This window comes from Neoarius graeffei, chromosome 3 (genome assembly GCF_027579695.1).
Source record: "Neoarius graeffei isolate fNeoGra1 chromosome 3, fNeoGra1.pri, whole genome shotgun sequence".
NCBI lineage: Eukaryota > Metazoa > Chordata > Actinopteri > Siluriformes > Ariidae > Neoarius > Neoarius graeffei.
Genome location: NC_083571.1, coordinates 41,137,417 through 41,157,847, shown reverse-complemented (window position 1 = coordinate 41,157,847; position 20,431 = coordinate 41,137,417). Strand labels below are relative to the sequence as shown.

General features: G+C 44.1%; 1 protein-coding gene across 1 annotated transcript in view; it reads right to left on the bottom strand.

The window, feature by feature from the left end:
* Positions 1-219: 219 nt before the first annotated feature.
* Positions 220-20,431, bottom strand: part of fam184b (family with sequence similarity 184 member B) — a 295,639-nt gene continuing 275,427 nt past the window's right edge. Inside the window, exons 17-18 of the mRNA XM_060916853.1 lie at positions 7,616-7,845; positions 220-809 (exon numbers count right to left, since the gene is read on the bottom strand). Of these exons, the coding sequence (XP_060772836.1) occupies positions 719-809; positions 7,616-7,845 (321 nt within the window). The 3' untranslated portion in view covers positions 220-718. The remainder of the gene's footprint in view (positions 810-7,615; positions 7,846-20,431) is intronic.

Here is a 20,431-nt window from a genome sequence, read left to right as displayed (position 1 = left end):
TAATGGTTTGATCTGACTTGCCCATTGATGTCTGGCCAGTAAGGTCCAATATACCTGTGTGTACCTATTTACTTATTTGAAGAATTCAGTGTGTTGTTGTGAACTTTTTTTAATAATTCACTGAACACTTGCTGATACAACAAATTTTGGTTAGGCAAACAGTTTTTAAATCAAGATATATATTTTTTATTTTATTACACATTAATATTCATTAAGTCATTCCGTATACAATACAGAACATTAAATCATATTCTCCATATCAAGCTATGAACTGTACATGCTGCATCATTTGTATGAGTTAATGTTATCAGGGGAAAAACACAAGATTTCTAACAAATAAAAACAGAGTTGTGTGTTTCATTTGGATGTATAAGGATTTATGTTTTGGCATCCCTTGTTTCTTCATAGTCATGCCCTCAAAATGTTAGCAGCATAAGTTTGTACAAATAGGGGGAAAATTAAAGGAAAACCAACATTAGCTGTCATAATTTGTTGTTGTACACCATATGCCATCACACAGAGCATAGCAAAGACACCAGTTTTTTGTTACAAAGACACCTTTTTGTTAGCAGTTTGTATGTGCTTGTATGAATGATATTGGTCAAATAGGTAATGAAAGTTCCTGTCAGTAAGTCTTTCTGAACTTTTGTGGATTCTGTGTAGATTCAAATTACACTTGAACAAGCAACTATATCAGAAAATCATGATCAAAGTATGCTCAGAAAGAGAAGTATTTGGTGAACCACTCTTGCCTCTTGGGATCTTGGCCATCAGGTACTGCTTCAATCACCCTCTTTTCAAATGGAGCCCTAAAACACAAAAAAATTACATCATTTAACAAATCAAGAATCCATATACCCACAAGGACATACAGTATGTAGCATTATAAAATGAACTCTTGGGACGGTGATATGATTGTGATGGATTACTGCTGTATTGGTCTTAATTGAGGGGTTGATGCAGTTGTTGGTTTAATTAATAATGACCCTCACTGGCTGGGTGCAGGAAAAACCTGAAGAATGTTCTTCGACCGAAGTTGAAATAGCTTGCAGGAAACAATACTTTTGTGGAGTAGGAAAGCAAAAACTAAAATAGAGGCAACTAGACAGGGACACTCTAACGAGTGCAAACCCCGCCTTTTCCCTATTAAAATACATTGGGCGAAAATTTCGAAGTTCTGCCATGACCTTGACCTTTGACCTCCAAAATTTAATGGTTTCCTTCCTGAGTGATTGGCAACACATGTACAAAATTTGGTCCAAATCGATCCATTGGTTCTTGAGATATCTTGCAGACACACAGACAGACAGACAGATACACACACACACAGACTGACGCAGGTGAAAATAATAACCCCTCCGACTACTGTCGGCGGGGTTAAATATAAGGTAACATTTTAAACTCCATTAATTAATACTTAGTTAATACGAAGGAAAGGCAGCAAAGTAAGTTGGTTTTGCTATTGAGTGCCTTTCATATTTTGCCCCTAAGGAGATACTTTCTTAACTTCAGTTTTGCTATTAAAATTAATTTTGCCACAATGTTCCTCTCTCTCTTGGATGGTCAAGGTTTAAGCCCTACCCTCACCAAGCAGCCACTGTTGGGCCCCTGGGCAAGGCCTGTAACCCTATTGGCTCAACCTACAGTATTCACATTGACCCCACATAGAAGTGGGGAAAAATAAGTTCCTTTTTGTCCCTTTTTTCAAAATATCTCATTTTAGCTAAAAAGAAAAGAAAAAAACCTAATATTAGTGAAAATCACTGACATTACAAAAGCATGGCTGTGGGAGAAGAGGGTGCCTGTCTGCTCTGTTCCCAATAGAGAATGTGTGGCAAATTATGAAATGAAAAATATGACGACCCCATATTGTTGCACACTGTAAGATCTGTTTGCAGGAAGAATGGGACAAAATCGCACCTGAAATGTTTCATCACTTGGTGCCTTTGGTCCCAAAACATCTTTTAAGGTGTTGTGAGATGGAATGGCAGCATTAAAAAGTGGTACAGTAAATGCTTTACCATCCCAACTTTTTTTGAAATGTATTGAAAATTAAAATAGAAATGTGTTTATTTTTAAAAAATAAAAATAAAATTCATCAGGTAAAACATCAAATAATGTGATTTTTATTGTTTTGAGTGCAATATGGGTCAAAGATTATTTACAAATCATTGTTTTTGGTTCTAATTTCAATTTCAACATACTGTTCCAACTTTTTCTGATTTGTTGTATTATAATTACATTTTAAAAACCTGGATTTTCTTGTTATTTTAAACTAAATGTCTGTCCTATATACTTGAGTAATTGTTAAATGATTTCATACAAAGATATACACCGATCAGCCATAAAATAAAAAACATTGACAGGTAAAGTGAATTACACTGATTATGTTGTTACAATGGCACCTGTCAAAGGGTGGGATATATTAGGCAGTAAAAGAACAGTCACTTCTCGAAGTTGAAGTGTTTGAAGCAGGAAAAATGGGCAAGCGTAAGGATCTGAGCAACTTTGACAAGGGCCAAACTGTGATGGCTAGATGACTGGGTCTGAGCGTCTCCAAAATGTCACATTTTATGGGGTGTTCCTGGTATGTAGTGGTTAGTACCTACCAAAAGTGGTCCAAGGAAGGAACGAAGGTGAACCAGTGACAGGATCATGGGGGGCCAAGGCTCACTGATTCACACGGGGCACAAAGGCTAGCCCATATGTTCCAATTCCACAGAAGAGCTACTGTAGCACAAACTGCTGAAGCTAGCATTAACTTTTTCACTTTTTTCTGTTGACTTAGAAGTTGATTTAACAACTTCAGCTTAAAGACCCGAGACTTGAATTGGACTCTCTTGTAAAGATTTGAGACTTGACTTTTATTAACTGTGAGATACTCTGCATAGAACACTGTGGTGGAATGAGTCAAGAGCTAAAGGGGCTGCTGGAAAAAGTACCTTGGAGAGGATGGGTAGAAGTCCCCATAATGATCTACAGTTTTACTGCCATCCTGTTTGTCCAATCCAATCTGCAGTTCAGGTAGACCCCAAAGTACCTGTAGGACTGTACCATCTCCACCTCCTCCCCCTGTTTAGTTACTGGTCTTGCAGGCTCTTTAACATGATGGGACCATAAGCTGAAAGTTGTTTTCCCTGGAGCATGAGACAAAGTCATCCTTCAATCCTCTGGTTAATCTCCGTTGGATGTAGTTCTTGTGATGTATTTCCTTTAAAAATATTATGGGCGACACGGTGGTGTAAGTGGTTAGCACAGTCGCCTCACAGCAAGAAGGTTCTCGGTTCGAGCCCAGCGGCTGGCAGGGGGCCTTTCTGTGTAGAGTTTGTATGTTCTCCCTGTGTCTGCATGGGTTTCCTCCGGGTGCTCCGGTTTCCCCCACAGTTCAAAGACACATGGTTAGGTTAATATGGGACGGCCTTGGGCTGAGGTACCCTTGAACAAGGCACCTAACTCCCAACTACTCCCTGGGCACTGTTAGCATGGCTGCCCACTGCTCTGGGTATGTGTGTGTGTGTGTGTGTGTGTGTGCTCATTGCTCAAGTGTGTGCGCGTGTGTGTGTTCACTGCTTCAGATGGGTTAAATGCAGAGAGGAATTTATTTACAAGCATGCGATGAATAAAGTTGTTCTTCTTATTATTATTTTCAAATCAGTTGGCAGGAGTTCCTTGCCTGTGGTGGCATTTAAACTGTACCATTTTTTTTCATCAATAATTTTGTGCTATCATTTTTATTTAGTACATTTTCACTTTCTCCTTCTGCTGCATTTTCATTTTGACAAAAAATGCTTTTTGTGCTCAAAAAACAGCAAGCGAAGGCCATCCATATCAGATCTGCTTGAAATCATCTTCATTAAATAAGGTACATCTAACATTCAACATGACAAACATTCAGCTTGTTCAGTGTGTGGAGTGAAGGATGTTTAGTGATTCATCCTCCATTGTTAGTTGTAGTTTTATTTGTGATAAGTGTACAGTATATTGGTTCTTTTATGGAGAAGATTGCAGCATTAGAGGTATGCATTTAGACACTAGAGAGGCTTAGTGAGAGTGAGAACAGCATAGTTTTGGTAGGGGAAAGTCTGGGTGCCTTAGGCAGAGTTAAGCGGATATCAAACCCTAAACTCCACACTGTGCACTTTCCTACTTTGCAAAAACAAAAGCCTGCTGAATATGAATATGCTGGGGAGTGTGCAAAACTACTCCAAGCCTTTGGAGAGAGGTTCCAGCTGATGAGAAGTTACGAGAAGGACCTGAACATATTTGCAACACCATTCAATGTGGAACCAGCTGACGTGCATGACAACCTACAGCACGAAATCACTGAGCTGCAAAGCAACAATGAGCTCAAAGCTAGGTACAACAACCTTCCTCTGCTTGAGTTCTACAAACTGTATGTGTGTCCTGAGGACTTTCCCACTCTGAGAAGACATGCATTGAAGTTTGCATCACTGTTTGGGACAACCTACTGCTGTGAGCAGTTCTTCTCAAAACTGACCCTTGCAAAGAATTGGTTCCGCTCAAGACTGACTGACCAGCTGCGAGTAGCATTGTCATCTGTACCATCTGACGCCTCACCAAAGAGAAGCAGTTCCAGCCTTCAAATTAGGTCAGCCAGATATAATAATAAAAATTGGTAAAATATTTTTATATTGTAGCATCTTCATTACATAAAATGCTCAAAGTGCTTTACATCAGTACATATAAAATCAACAAGAACAAGACTAAAAACAAAGCATTAGGGCAATTCCAGCGTTATGGACGTGACACTTGAACTCAAAATGGCAACAAATGACCCAGTGCATGTTTTATTGTCTCCCAGTATTTAAACAGGTGTTGCATATTTTAAGGCTGTACCATACTGGAGAAGTGATACAGCAAGAACAATTCCCATAGTACATCTAGGGCATGCCAGAAAATGCCAATAAAAGATGCGTTATGGATGTGACAGAAAAAGTATCACTTTTCTTGGGTGACTGTACATTTTTATCAAACTCTGTGAAATTGTAAACCTAATGTCGAAATGGAGATATCCATTTGATAGAGGGGTCCAAGGTGAATATTAAAAAATCTTTGTTTAAAATATTTTGTATTTCATGCAGAGTTTCGGAAGGAAAAGTCAGCGTTATGGATGTGACGAAATTCCGTTACGGATGTGACGCGTCTGAAATAGACATGGCATATGTTTAGAAAATCAGCAATTTAACCAACATAACCCTTTGAAAAACTCTCTAAATATCAGCTAAAACTATCAAAGTTCTTAAATAATATTTAGGATGGCTATTGTTTTGCTGGCGGCATGGTGGTGTAGTGGTTAGCGCTGTCGCCTCACAGCAAGAAGGTCCTGGGTTCGAGCCCCGGGGCCGGCGAGGGCCTTTCTGTGCGGAGTTTGCATGTTCTCCCCGTGTCCGCGTGGGTTTCCTCCGGGTGCTCCGGTTTCCCCCACAGTCCAAAGACATGCAGGTTAGGTTAACTGGTGACTCTAAATTGACCGTAGGTGTGAATGTGAGTGTGAATGGTTGTCTGTGTCTATGTGTCAGCCCTGTGATGACCTGGCGACTTGTCCAGGGTGTACCCCGCCTTTCGCCCGTAGTCAGCTGGGATAGGCTCCAGCTTGCCTGCGACCCTGTAGAAGGATAAAGCGGCTAGAGATAATGTAATGTATTGTTTTGCGGATTTTAGCATACATTTCTGTGGCTTGTGGCAATAATATAGAATTGTACATGATCAAAATTGATTTTAGCTTGGGTTTTACATTATAAGAAAGAAAGACTGACAGTGACATATTAGGTTGGTTACAAATTGGTTCAACTTATTCACATCTGTAAAATACAGGCCTAGGTGATATCTCTGGGAGTGGTTTTGATGTATTACATGTTGCTTTATTTTTGCATGGTGAGGTTGACATTTACATGGAATTGTCCATTAAAACAATAAGAGGTGGATAAAATTTAAAAAGAAAATGGGAAGATTAAAAAGGGATAAAACAGAAAGTTACACCAATAAAGTTGCTTTATTTGAATCGCATGAAAGAAAGCTAAAATAAATGGGCTGCATCTTAAAATTTTCAGCAGAGGTTATGGGTTAAAAATTTAGTTTGGCCCCCACAGGATGTTATAAAACTCGAAATGGCCCTTGATAGGAAAAAGGTTCCCCACCCCTGAGCTACAACAATAACTATGTAGTATAGATAATCATGATTGTACTTTTTTAAAAAATAACAGATGAATGAAGATGTTGTAAAAAGCAGTTTTAGTACTGTGTTGGAATGTGTGAAAAAAACATTACCTTACCCATTGTGATGAACTGTTTTGATCACTTGACCTGATGGGATTAAGAGTTGACAGTGGGAGTGGTCTTCACTCTTCTCATTGAATGGAATTTTTTACTCTTCTCATTGAATACCCCTTTCACTGCCAACTCTTTATCCCAAAACAATAGGACATACATTTTTTGATGGCCAGTTAATTTAGCAGATTTAAGTTTTTGTGCTTGATACATTCCTAAGACTGAACAGAATCACCTCAAGAGACCAAAACAGTTTGTCACAATGGGTAAGATAATGTTTTGTCACACATTCCAACACAGTTCTAAAACTGCTTTATACAACATTTTAATTTATCTATTATTTTTTTAAAAGCACAATCATGACATACATACTACAGAGATATTATTATAGCTGAACTTGTGCTGAATACAAAAAAGTCATATGACTTTGAAAATACTGCTTAGATTTGTTGAAATTGACATCATCAAAGCATGCCAAAATCATTAGTGCCAGAAAATACCCTCAGACCCCAGAGGGTTAAAACATCCAAGACTGATAGAGATAAAGGAAGGAACATCAATTTTGATTATCCTTGTCCCCTGTCCTCTATGACTCACTGTCTGAGAAACTGACCTCGAGCCAGCCATCAAGAGTCCTTTTTTTGTTCAGAAGAGGGGAAATCCATGTCCCGAGCTTGGTTGCCGCTTGCTTTCGCCTCCTCTGCCAATCCTGTTGGTGCTGCTCTTCCTGCTTTAGCCTTTCCGTGTAGGCACATGGTAGGGCAGGGAGTGTGCCCTCCCTGCCCCAAGACTTTGCACACATGCACGTGGGAGGACAGGGAGGTCCCAGAACAGAGCCACCCACCAAATACAACTTATTGCAAATGTAAATAAAGTTTCTTTGATGAAAGTGGTCCTCACAGAATTAATTCTAGGCCTCGCCCACAGGACCACCACTCCTCCCCATATGTCTAACAGGCTTGCTGTCCTCAGTGAACCATCTGCTGAGAAGTCTGTTGAAAGGCCTCTGGTTACAGGAGATATTTTATGGCACATGAAATTAACTAGGCCTTTAGGGGCACCAGCAGAACTAGTTAGATGTCTGAGCCAGAGCACCAGATATAACAGGTAATCTTGGGGTCTTAGGCAAGCATACAATATACACCTGTCAGTCAGAGTTTCTAAGCATATCATTGTAGAGGTGTGGAAATTAGCAAGCATATTAGCGTTGAAATGTGAACAAAGTTGTCTTAAATATTGTTGTTCCTAGAACTTTTCAAAACAATTATTTATATATATTTTTTTATTATGCCCATGTGTACTGATTTGCATGACTGTCTGTAATTACCTGATGTGCTGGCTGTTGTTGAGTTGCAACTGGTGCAGGAGATCATGAGTGGGAGAGACAGTGTGTCGAACAGAAGTCTTGGCTTCAGGATTAGTGGAAATTGGAGTTTGTGTCTGTGATAGAAGGATTGCCCGATTTGACAATTGTGATGACTTGGGGGATGCCCCCTCCACTGAACTGAGACTTGGTATGCTGGTCCCACTTGGTAAAATGTCCTCAAAAATCTTATTCTGGAAACACGACAAAGTACATATGAGCACTTTTTCCAAATACTAATTCACAGTACATTCACAGTTCACAGCTCAACCGCATATTTCATGTGTTCATACAGAAAATTAACTTCCCTTACAGGTTATTTTGAGACAGATATGTAAAACTGCATTAGGTTGCATTCAATGTTCATTTTCAAAGGAGGGCTATATTGTTAAAAAACATCTTTTGTATAGATGTTTTGATACTAAATACCTGTAGAAACACTGAAAAAAATGTGAAATATGTACTGTGTGTGTGTGCATGCATGCGTATGTGTGCTTTCCCTCACAACATTATCCCTAAATTTGGTCATCTACCCATTCCCACCTACTAGCCAGCTCTCATCACATAACAGCTTCCTCGGAGACATGTGAAGCCAACTACTACATCTTTCCAAACTGTTGCTCATGCTATGCCATGGGGCAGCTTAACACATTTAGAGGTAAACACTACCTACCCACTTCATACATAGGCTCACAGACACCCATGATTGGTTTGTGTCACACCGATTGATGGGGAGAAAGTAATGCCATCCCCTCCCACCCAGGCACAGCCAAGTTTCCCAAAAGCATCATAGCACAAAGATCATTGTTAAATGGTAGAGCAAGCAGCACAATGAACACACTCTCTCCGAGTTAAGATGCTCTTAACATTAAGAGGCTTTTGGGAAACCCACTACAGTATAGTCCATTTTACTGTTTTGGACTCCCATTCGTGGATCGCTGTGGCATTGTCAGGATTCTTGTAAACTCCTGATGAATGGGGAAATGATTTTCTGTTGCATCACTTGGGAGCTCCATCTCTTTTAACCAATGGGTAAATTTCAGTTTCGGCAATTCAGCACCTCCTTATTGTCAGTAACGCGATAGAGCGCGCCACTTCCAGTCAGACTACAAACATGGCCGATCTGAACTACAACACCCAAGAACCACAGCACCCTCTATCACCTGCCTATTAATTACACCTGTCACTCATTTCCTGGTTAAATCAGCCCACACTATATAAACACCTCTCCCACACTCACTCGACGTGAAGTATCGTTCAGTGTCTTACCTGTCATACCAAGCCTTGTGAAGCCTGCCTTATCGTGTTCTCAACCCTCATTATTGTCTCATTCTTGTTACTCTTTAGTCTAACCCTTATTACTCTGTCTGCCGATCTATCAACCCCTGCTTGTCCCTTGACTTCGATTTCGTCTAGCGTTTTGGATTTGTTTGCCAGTCTGCATTCCCTGCTCTCCCCTGCACATACATCCGTAAATGCATGCATCCTGACAGGATACTTTGCCACATATGGATGCAGCAGAGGAGGTGTAACAGACTGCTTTAATCACTCGGGGCACCTCTTAGGAGAACATCAGTAGATGCTCGCTGATCTCAACACCAAGATGGCTCAGCTTGCTGCTATGATGCCGCAGGCCTGAAGCTCCTCATAGTCCTGCGCTCCCACTTCCATGCCCTGAGAAGTATGCCAGGGATGCACTCAGCTGCAAGGGGTTTCTGCTTCAGTGCTCCATGTACTTCTCCTTGCTCCCACAGATCTCAGATGAACGCAAGATCACTGGATTTATTTCGCTTTTAACCGGCAAAGCACTACAATGAGCCAGTGCAGTGTGGAGGAGCGGAGGTGAACACACCACCTCCTATGACAGCTTTCTGGAGTTATTCAAGAGTGTGTTTGATCATGAACCGGAGGGAATTGAAGTCGGCAAGATCCTACTCACCATCACCCAAGGTTCAAGGAGAGTCACTGATTATGCCCTAGATTTCCAGACTCTTGCAGCTGTCAGTGGATGGAATGAGCCAGCATTAAAGGCGGTGTTTTGCCAAGGACTTCACCCCTCAGTGTTGAGTGAACTAGCATGCCGCAATGAACATCTCACTCTGGACGCTCTCACTGATCTCACCATTCAGCTAGACCATCTGCTATCCAGCCACTCATCCCTTTGGGAGGAAGCCAAGCCTGCCATGGCCTCTGATTCTCCCTCTCCCATGGAAGTTTCTCGTACTTGCCTGAAAAGCTCTGAATGAGATCAGCGAAAGAAGGAGGGCTTGTGCTTCCATTGCAGGAGCTCCAGTCACCCTATCATCCAGTGTCCAGTCCACCCGCCATGCACCAGCTCCGAGGAGACCAAGGCTGATTCAGTGAGTCCCATGAGATCACTAGGAGGTCGATCTTTCAAGCTTCCAATATGACTGAAACTGTCTTCCTCTACCCACGTGCTGTCTACATTTATTGACTCAGGGGCAGAGGGAAACTTCATCGCCAGCTCAGTCGTCCAGAGGTTCAATCTGCCTACAAACTCACTACAGAGCCCACTCAGCATCCGGTCCATCGATGGAGGCCCCACGGGGAGGGCCTTGTCACCTCCTGGACCACTCCCGTGCATATTCAGGTGGGAGCTCTTCACTCTGAACAAATCTCACTCCTCTCTCTCTCTCTCTGGGCTGGGCGCATGCGCACGCTGCGACCAGCAGTGAGAGTTGGCGTTCTTGTGTCAGCGTCACGTTCGTTCTTGTTTTATCTTGTTTTATTTTGTTTTGTCTGGTTTTAAGTACATATAAGTTTCTTTATTGAGATTTTAAGTGTGCACTGTTTTTATTGACTTTATATGGGTCCGTTATGCCCCAAGCTGTTTGTTTTACTCCTCCTGTTCACGCTGCGTATCAGCTGTGCAAACGAAGCAAGGAGGCAGTACAGCAGGAATGAGCTGCTGAAACTGAACTGTGTGAGGCCGGCTGGTGTGACAAGTGTCACGCTACAGGTTCCAGACCTCATTTTGAGACGAAGACACGAGAATAAATCCTATGGCAGAGCACAGGAGAATGGAAGGCGGAAGAGAGGGAAGCGAGGGGGTGTCCAGCTACGGCTGAGGAAACTGCAGCTCAACTTCCCTCGATGATCCTGGCGAACTTTCAGTCCCTCAGGAACAAAGTGGACAAACTCCAGGGAAATGCCTGCTTCCAGAAGGATTTTAAAGACTGCTGCATGATGGCGTTTACAGAGACCTGGCTAACTGAGCATGACCAGGACGGTGACCTGTCAGTCAGCGGCTTCGGAGCACCGCACCGTCTAGATCGTGATGCAGAGGTGACAGGGAAAACACAGGGAGGAGGAGTCTGCCTCTACATTAACCTGAGATACTGCACTTCTGTGACTTTGAGAGAGAGCATCTGCACTCCTGATGTGGAACTTTTATCAGTATCTCTGCACCCCTTTTACTTGCCCCGTGAGTTTCCCCAGCCTTTTATCACCGTTGTATACAATGCGTCTTCTGCCTGTAAAATTATTTATGTTGCTGTGCAGAAGCTTCAATCTATCTCACCTGATGCCCCAAACTTTGTATTGGGTGATTTTAACCACATTTCCCTTAAAAAGACAGTTCCTAACTTTACTCAATATGTAACATGTCCCACTAGGTGGGATAAGACTCTCGACCTCTGTTATGGGTCAGTGAAGGAGGCATATAAATCTTTTCCTTTACCTCCTCTGGGAAATGAAGATCACAACTGTGTCCACCTTCTACCCACATACAGAACTATTCTAAAGAGGGAAAAAGTCCAAACAAAGGACATTAAAAACTGGACAGAGGAATCCATGCAGTGCTTGCAGGACGGTTTTGACTGCACAGACTGGAACATGTGGAGGCATGTGTTGGGGATTTAGATGAACTAGCAGATGTAACATGTGCCTATGTAGCCTTCTGCAGACATGATCATACCATACAAGAAGGTCAGAATTTTCCCCAATAACAAGCCCTGGGTTACAAAATCTGTGAAATCCAGTTTACAGACTAAGAGATGTGCTTTCAAGTCTGGTTCTGTCCCTGCTTTGCACACAGCCATTAAGGAGCTGAATATTAACATTTTAAAAGCAAAACAGGATGATAAAATTAAAGTGGAAGACAAAATGGCTGCAAATAATCTTGGCTTTGCCTGGTCAAGTATGAAAGCCATAGCAGGTATAAGTAACCCAAAAAATAGAAGCACTGTCACTTTAGAGGGTTTTGACTCAGACTCTGATCTATGCTGATAAATGCTCTTAATTGTTTTATTCTTGATTTGATGTTTTTGATTTTAGTAAAGAAATGCAGGGAGTGAGTCATAAACTTGAAGACAACCATCATTTTAAGATTGAACACACAGATATTGTGAAGGTTTTCTCTTCCATAAAGACAAATAAGAGCCAGGGACCTGATAACATCTGTGGTCGACTGCTCAAATTGTGTGCCAAACAACTGTGCCCAATATTTTATTATATTTTTAATAAATCCTTAAAGACTCAGCATGTCCCAAAATGTTGGGAGGAGGCTGTAGTTGTCCCTGTTCCCAAGATAAAATGTCCAAAAACCCTGAGTGATTTTAGACCCATTGCATTGACATCCATTGTGATGAAAACCTTTGAAAAGTTGGTGAGGTCTGAAATCATAAAGAAGACAGAGAATGACCTGGATCCTCTGCAGTTTGCTTATAGACCCCTTCAAGGAGTTGAGGATGCCACAGTCACTTTAATGAACCTGCTTCTTAAACATCTTGAGGGAAAGGGAACACATGCAAGGCTTTTATTCATTGATTTTTCATCTGCTTTTAATACCATTCAACCCCACATTTTAACAGAGAGGCTTTTAGAACAATTTAATCTAAGTTTTAATCTTGTGGGCTGGATTTTAGATTTCTTAACAAACAGAACACAGAGAGTGAGAGTGAACGGTACTCTGTCTGATCAGGTCTGTTCCACCACTGGCTCCCCACAAGGATGCGTTCTGTCACCTCTCCTGTTCATCCTTTACACAAACATGTGTCATAGCAGCAGGGAGGGCAGATTCATTTTAAAGTATGCAGATGACTCCGTCATTGTCAGTCTGCTGAAGGACAATGAAACCTGCCACGGTCCAGTCATTCAGGACTTTGTTCAGCGGTGTGACGAATCCTTTCTGCAGATGAACATATTAAAAACTAAAGACATGTTAATTGATTTTAGGAAACTCCCCCAGGCACAGGAACTCACTTTTATAAAGGGTCAGACAGTAGAAAGTGTTGAAACATATAAGTGTCTTAGTACAGTCATTTATAGTAAACTGACTTTTGAGGCAAACTGTGAAGCTGTATATAAAAAGGGGAACCAGTGTCTGTTTTGCCTTAGGAAACTGTCATCGTTTCACACTGACAAAACACTGCTGACCCTGTTTTATCGTGCTTTGATTGAATCGGTTTTATCTTTTTGCTTGGCATCTTGATTTGGTAATCTGTTGTCTAAGTGCCTGAACCAAATAGTGAAGCGGTCCAGTAAGTTGATGGGAGAGATGCAGTTAAATCCAGAATCACTGTACTCCAGACAGGTACAGAGGATATCTGGATCAATTTTAAAGGACACTTCTCACCCACTGCATTCTGAGTTCCAGCCTCTCCCATCAGGACGTAGATATGAAGTACCACAATGTAAAACCAAGCGTTATAAAAACAATTTTGTTCCTGCTGCCATAAGCCTTTTTAATAAGTCTTAGCTTCATGTGGGGTTTTATGTGTTTATGTTTTTATGTCTTTATGTTTTAATGTTGTGTTTTTTGTGACATGTTTTTATCATTTTTTAAAAATGTTATATGTTCATCACGCTGTGTTTTATGTATTTTATGTTAGATGTTTTAAGTGTGGCGGCACGGTGGTGTAGTGGTTAGCGCTGTCGCCTCACAGCAAGAAGGTCCTGGGTTCGAGCCCCGGGGCCGGCGAGGGCCTTTCTGTGTGGAGTTTGCATGTTCTCCCCGTGTCCGCGTGGGTTTCCTCCGGGTGCTCCGGTTTCCCCCACAGTCCAAAGACATGCAGGTTAGGTTAACTGGTGACTCTAAATTGACCGTAGGTGTGAATGTGAGTGTGAATGGTTGTCTGTGTCTATGTGTCAGCCCTGTGATGACCTGGCGACTTGTCCAGGGTGTACCCCGCCTTTCGCCCGTAGTCAGCTGGGATAGGCTCCAGCTTGCCTGCGACCCTGTAGAAGGATAAAGCGGCTAGAGATAATGAGATGAGATATTTTAAGTGTTGTTTGGTGTATGTGGAAGAGAAAGCTGACTCACTTCACTGCAAAACAAGTTTACCTTCGGGTACAAATAAAGTAACTTGACTTGACTTGGTCACAGCTACCAAGCATCATGATCTCATCCTGGGCTATCTGTGGCTACAGCTTCATGACCCACTCATCTCCTGGCAGAACAAGGAGATTCTCCAGTTGTATCCGACATGTTTCCAGAACTGCCTCCAACATCCTCAGTTAAATCTTTCCTCCACCTCTGTAGAGTCCTCACCCTGACTCCCTGGAAGGGATCCCCACATGCTACCTGCACCTAGGGGAGGTCTTCAGCAAGGGCAAAGCATGCGGCCTACCACCACATCATCCATACGATTGTGCCATCGACCTCCTGCCTGGTACTTCTCCCCCACACAGCCACATTTACCCTCTGTCCCAGAATGAACAAGATGCTATGGAAGAGTACATACAGAACGCCCTCAAGCAGGGGTACATATGCCTGTCCACTTCACCAGCATCAGCAGGATTCTTTTTTGTGAAGAAGAAAGGGGGCAGACTTCGTCCATGTATACATTTTCAAGGACTCAATCAGATATCAGTGAAATACCCGTATCCACTTCCACTGGTGCCTTCTGATTTGGAACAGCTCTGCAGTGCAGTCACATCCTGGCCCGTACCCACCTTGGTGAAGGAGCTCCAATGTTTCCAAGGCTTCACAAACTTTTATCGTCATTTCATTAGAGGGTTCAACACTCTCATGGCGCCCCGACCTCCCTCCTGAAGAAAGGACCCAAATGCCTCCACTGGAACCCCACAGCCGAAGAGGTCTTCGACAGACCTTCCACCACAGCCCCTATCCTTCAGCATCCGGACCCAACCCAACCTTTCACGGTCGAAGTGGACGCCTCCGAGATTGGTGTAGGAGGGGTTCTCTCCCAGTGCTTCAGCAAAAGGCCCAAGCTTCACCTGGTAGTGTTCTCCTCCAAAAAGCTCACTCCAGGAGAGAGAAACTATGACATTGGGAACCGAGAGCTACTGGTCATAGAGCTCGCCTTAGAGGAATGGCGGCACTGGTTGGAGGGAGCCACACACCCCTTTGTCATTTTTACTGATCATAAAAACCTTGAGTATCTCAAGAAAGCAAAGAGACTGAACCCACGCCAAGCCCGATGGGCACTGTTCTTCACCCATTTCAACATTATGATATCTTATTGTCCTGGCACCAAAAACACCAAGGCTGATGCCTTGTCATGCAGCTTCAGCCCGTCTCTTCACGACGAGGAACCTCATCCCATCCTGACACCTGAATGCTTCATGCAGGCAATCACCTGGGACCTCGACAAGGAGACAAGGGACTCACAACCACAGAATCCTCCAGTCAACTGCCCACTGGGCCACATGTATGTCCCTAATCATCTCAGGAGCAGCCTCATCACATGGGCACACACTTCTCCTGCCACTGGTCATCCCAGCAGCCATCACACCCACCAACTGCTGCAAAACAAGTATTGGTGGGAGAACCTGCTGACTGAGATCATTCATTTCATCTCTTCATGCACTGAGTGCGCTCAAGCCAAGGTCCCTCGAACTCCTCCAGCTGGCAAACTATGCCCTCTTCCTGTGCCTCAGAGACCATGGTCCCACCTGACAATCAACTTCATCACCGACCTGCTGCCATCCCAAGGCAACTCCACAGTTTTGGTCATCATTGACTGCTTCTCCAAGGCGCTGAGACTCATCCTGTTATCCGGCCTACCCACAGCATTTCAGACCGCCGAATTATTTTTCCAGCACGTGTTCTGATACATCCCAAAAGACATAGTCAGTGACCGTGGCTCTCAATTCATCTCTCGTCTGTGGGCCAGCTTCATAGAGTGGCTAGTGGTCTCGGTGAGCCTCACTTCGGGACATCATCCCCAGTCAAATGGCCAGGTAGAGAGAGCCAACCAAGAAATAGGATATTTCCTCAGAATGTTCTGCATGTGAAACCAAGGGGACTGGGCCGAATTCATCCCATGAGCCGAATACATGCAAAACTCTCTCAAACACTCAGCCACACAACTTACACTCTTCCAGTGTATGCTTGGCTACCAACCTCTTCTGTTTCCCTGGGACGACTCTCCAGCACAGGTACAGGCCATGGAAGAGTGGTTCACCCATAGCCATTTGATTTGGGAGGAAGTTCACCAACACATCACAACAGTTAATGCCAAGTAAAAGGAATATGGCAATAAGCACCGGCACAAAAACCCTGAGTACTCTCCTGGCAGTCGGGTATGGGTGTCCACCAGGGACCTTAGGGAACCCAACACATGCCGAAAATTACAGGCACGCTACATCGGACCATACAAGGTGCTCCGGCACATCAACGAGGTTTCCTATAGACTTGAGCTCTCACTTCACAGTTGTCTGTCACCCACCTTCCATGTCTCCTGCCTCAAACCCTTCATCCAGGGTCCCCTGTCTGAGAACATGCCCACTCCCAACCACCCGTCTCCTGGCCCAGAAGGAGAACCCATCTACCAGGTAAATTGGATCCTAGACTCTAGATGTGGAAGAGGTCAGCTAGAGTCTAGGATCGACTGGAAGGGCTATGGACCAGAGGAACAAAGCTGGGTGGGAGCTAAGGACATCCTAGACCCTCTCCTTACTCAAGAATTTCACAACCAACACCCCAACAAGCCTGCACCCAGAAGGAGGGGTGTCCTAGGAAGAATGTAGCTCCTGGAGGTTGCTCCTTTTGGGGTGTGTGTGTGTGTGTGTGTGTGTGTGTGTGTGTGTGTCTGTCAGTAATGCGATAGAGAGCACCACTTCCAGTCAGACTACAAACATGGCTGATCTGAACTACAACACCCAAGAACCACAGCGCCCTCTATCGCCTGCCTATTAATTACACCTGTCACTCATTTCCTGGTTAATCAGCCCACACTATATAAACACCTCTCCCACACTCAATCGATGCAAAGCATCATTCAGTGTCTTACCTGTCATACCAAGCCTTGTTATTCTGCCTGCCTTATCATATTCTCGACCCTCGTTATTGTCTCATTCTTATTATTCTTTTGTCTAGCCCTTATTACTCTGTTTGCTGACTGATCAACCCCTGCCTGTCCCTCGACTTTGATTTTGTCTAGCATTTTGGATTTGTTTGCCAGTCTGCGTTCCCCGCTCTCCCCTGCACATACATCTGTAAGTGCCTGCATCCTGACAAGACTATATCCAGAGAGAGAATATCCATCTAATCACTAAGAGAATTGCAAGGTACAGAGACAAATGAAAGTGGCAAAGGCATTGCAGCGATATCTGCACTGTAACATCAGGTATGAACCTCGCCAAATGGAGCCAGACATTACTCATCTTCCAGGTGGACACTTTGTGTCATTCTCTTTTTTTGTCTCTGATGTCTTAACCTAACATGATGATAATGTTATGCCCAACAAAAAAAAGCCAGTGATGGGGATTAAATCCCAAATGAATCATATTGCCAGTCTTGATGGCCCAACAATAAGATGTTTTTTGTGCTTGTGGAAGGGACTCTTTAATCCTTGTATGGTTTTATTCAATTCCTCTCCCTCCCCCAGTCTTTTTTGCAGTGGTTTCATTACTAAAGTGAGAATGTATAGAAAATAAATACACCAATAACAAGTGCTGAGAGTATCACCCATTTCAGAAGTGTACCATGTATTATCAATTCATCAACATTGCAAACAAAAACAAAAAAATCCTAGCAGGCAGAATTAGTAAACAAAAAAAACTATAACCTCCATGTGAACAGCATACATTATAGATCACACATTCTACACTGCATTTACAGACCGAGACCATTAATAAACCTGATCTTGTTTTCTATTAAGTATCGTTCAGTGTCTTACGTGCCATACCAAGCCTTGTTAGATTAGATTAGATTAGATTAGATTAAACTTTATTGATCCCTTTGGGAGGGTTCCCTCAGGGAAATTAAGATTCCAGCAGCATCATTACAGATAAACAGAGAAAAGAAATAGAGGAAAACTTCTAGATAAATTAAAATAAATTAAGTATTTACATATACAAATATAAAAAGAATAAGATGTAGGGAAGAGAGGAAGGGGGCAGCAGGAGAGATATTGCACTTTATATTTCACATTGTCTGGTATTGCTTATTGTTAGGCTAGGCTACTGCTCCTTCCTGTCCTCTGTCCTTCTGTTACCCCTCCTCCCCCCCCAGAGAGGAGTTGTACAGTCTGATGGCGTGAGGGACAAAGGAGTTTTTGAGTCTGTTTGTCCTGCACTTGGGAAGGAGCATTCTGTCACTGAACAGGCTCCTCTGGTTGCTGATGATGGTGTGCAGAGGGTGACTTGCATCGTCCATGATATTCAATAGTTTGTCCATAGACCTCTTCTCTGCTACCGTCACCAGAGAGTCCAGCTTCATGCCGACCACAGAGCCAGCCCACCTGATCAGTTTGTCCAGCCTGGATGTGTCCTTCTTGGATGTGCTGCCCCCCAGCACACCACGGTGTAAAACAGGACACTGGCGACCACAGACTGATAGAACATCCACAGGAGTTTCCTGCAGATGTTAAAGGACCACAGCCTCCTAAGGAAGTATAGCCTGCTCTGTCCCTTCTTGTATAAGTGTTTGGTGTTGCAAGTCCAGTCCAGCTTGCTGTCCAGCCACAGCCCGAGGTACTTGTAGGAATCCACAGCCTCTACCTCGACTTCCTCTATCAGAACTGGTCGTGACCTTGGTCTGGACCTCCCAAAGTCAGTGACCAGCTCCTTGGACTTTGAAGTGTTGAGCTGCAGATGGTTCCTGTTGCACCACACAGCAAAGTCCCTCACCAGGCTCCTATACTCCTCCTCTCTGTCGTCACTGATACACCCAACGATGGCTGTGTCATCGGCAAACTTCTGAATGTGACACAGCTCCGAGTTGTAGCAGAAGTCCGCAGTGTGCAGGGTGAAGAGAAGAGGGGCCAGCACCGTGCCCTGGGGTGCTCCGGTGCTGCTAATCACAGTGTCAGACGTGATGTCCTTCAGCCTGACGTACTGCGGCCTGTCAGTGAGGTAGCTGGAGATCCATGTGACCAGGCAGGGGTCCACTCGCATCCTGTTCAGTTTGTCCTGAAGCAATAGGGGCTGGATGGTGTTGAAGACACTCAAGAAGTCCAAGAAGAGGATCCTCACTGTGCCATTTCCCTTATCCAGATGCGAGTGGGCTTGGTGTAGTAGGTAGAGGATGGTGTCTTCCACACCAACACCTGCCCGGTACGCAAACTGCAGACAGTCCTGGGCATTTTGTACTTGGGGTCTGAGGAGGCTGAGGAAGAGTCGCTCCAACGTCTTTATCAGATGTGAAGTGAGTGCCACTGGTTGGAAGTCGTTCAGCTCACCGGGCCGATTCTTTTTGGGAACTGGAATGATACATGATGTCTTCCAGAGGGTGGGCACTCTCCCCAGCTGCAGGCTGAGGTTGAAGATGCGTTGGAGTGGTTCACCTAGTTCAGCAGTGCAGGTCTTCAGTAGTCGGGGACACACCTTGTCCGGGCCTGCTGCTTTCCTGGGGTGAAGCTTCCTCAGTTGACCTCTGACCTGGTCTGCAGTAATGCATGGAGAAGTCTGTGTTGAGGTGGGGGATGAGGGGGAGGAGGGGGCTGCTGTGATGACTGGGGGGAGGTGTGTTGAGGGAAAAAGGAGAGATGGCTGCAGTGAGGGAGAGGGTGGGGGGATGTGGGCTGGTTGAACCAATTGAAGAAGTCATTCAACTCATTCGCCCTCTCCACTGTCCCCTCAACGACTCTGGTCTTTGTATTGTGGCCTGTGATGGTTTTCACACCTTCCCAAACCTCCCTCATGCTGTTCTCCTTCAGCTTCTGCTCCACCTTCCTCCTGTAGCTGTCCTTAGCTTCCCTCACACAGCATTTTACCTCCTGCTGTGCTGCTTTCATCGCCACCCTATCCCTGCTCCTGAAGGCGGCCTTCTTCCTGTTGAGGACAGCTTTGACTTCCTGTGTTACCCATGGCTTGTTATTAGGGTAACACCGTACAGTCTTAGCGGGGGAGACCACATCTGCACAGAAGTTAAGGTAATCCGTCAGACAGTGTGTCAGCCCCTCTATGTCCTCACAGTGTGGGCTAAGCAGCACATCCCAGTCTGTGATGTCATAGCAGTCCCTGAGGGCATCTTCCATTTCAGGGGACCACCTCCTGATGGAGCTAGTTGTTGCAGGCTGCCTTTGAACCAGCAGGGTGTACGTCAACTGTAGACGAACCAGGTTGTGGTCAAACTTCCCTAGTGTGGGGAAGGGTGTGACTCTGTATGCATCCCTCACATTAGCATACAGCAAGTCAATTGTCCTGTTGTTCCTTGTTGGACAATCCACAGCCTGGTAAAAAGCAGCCAAAGTAGAGTCCAAAGTAGCATAATTAAAGTCCCCAGAAATGATGATAAATGCCTCAGGGTGCTGTGTCTGCAGCCTTGCTGTGACAGAGTGAATCCTCTCACATGCAGTGGCTGCATCTGCCCTCGGAGGGATGTAAACACAGATGGTGATCACGTGACTG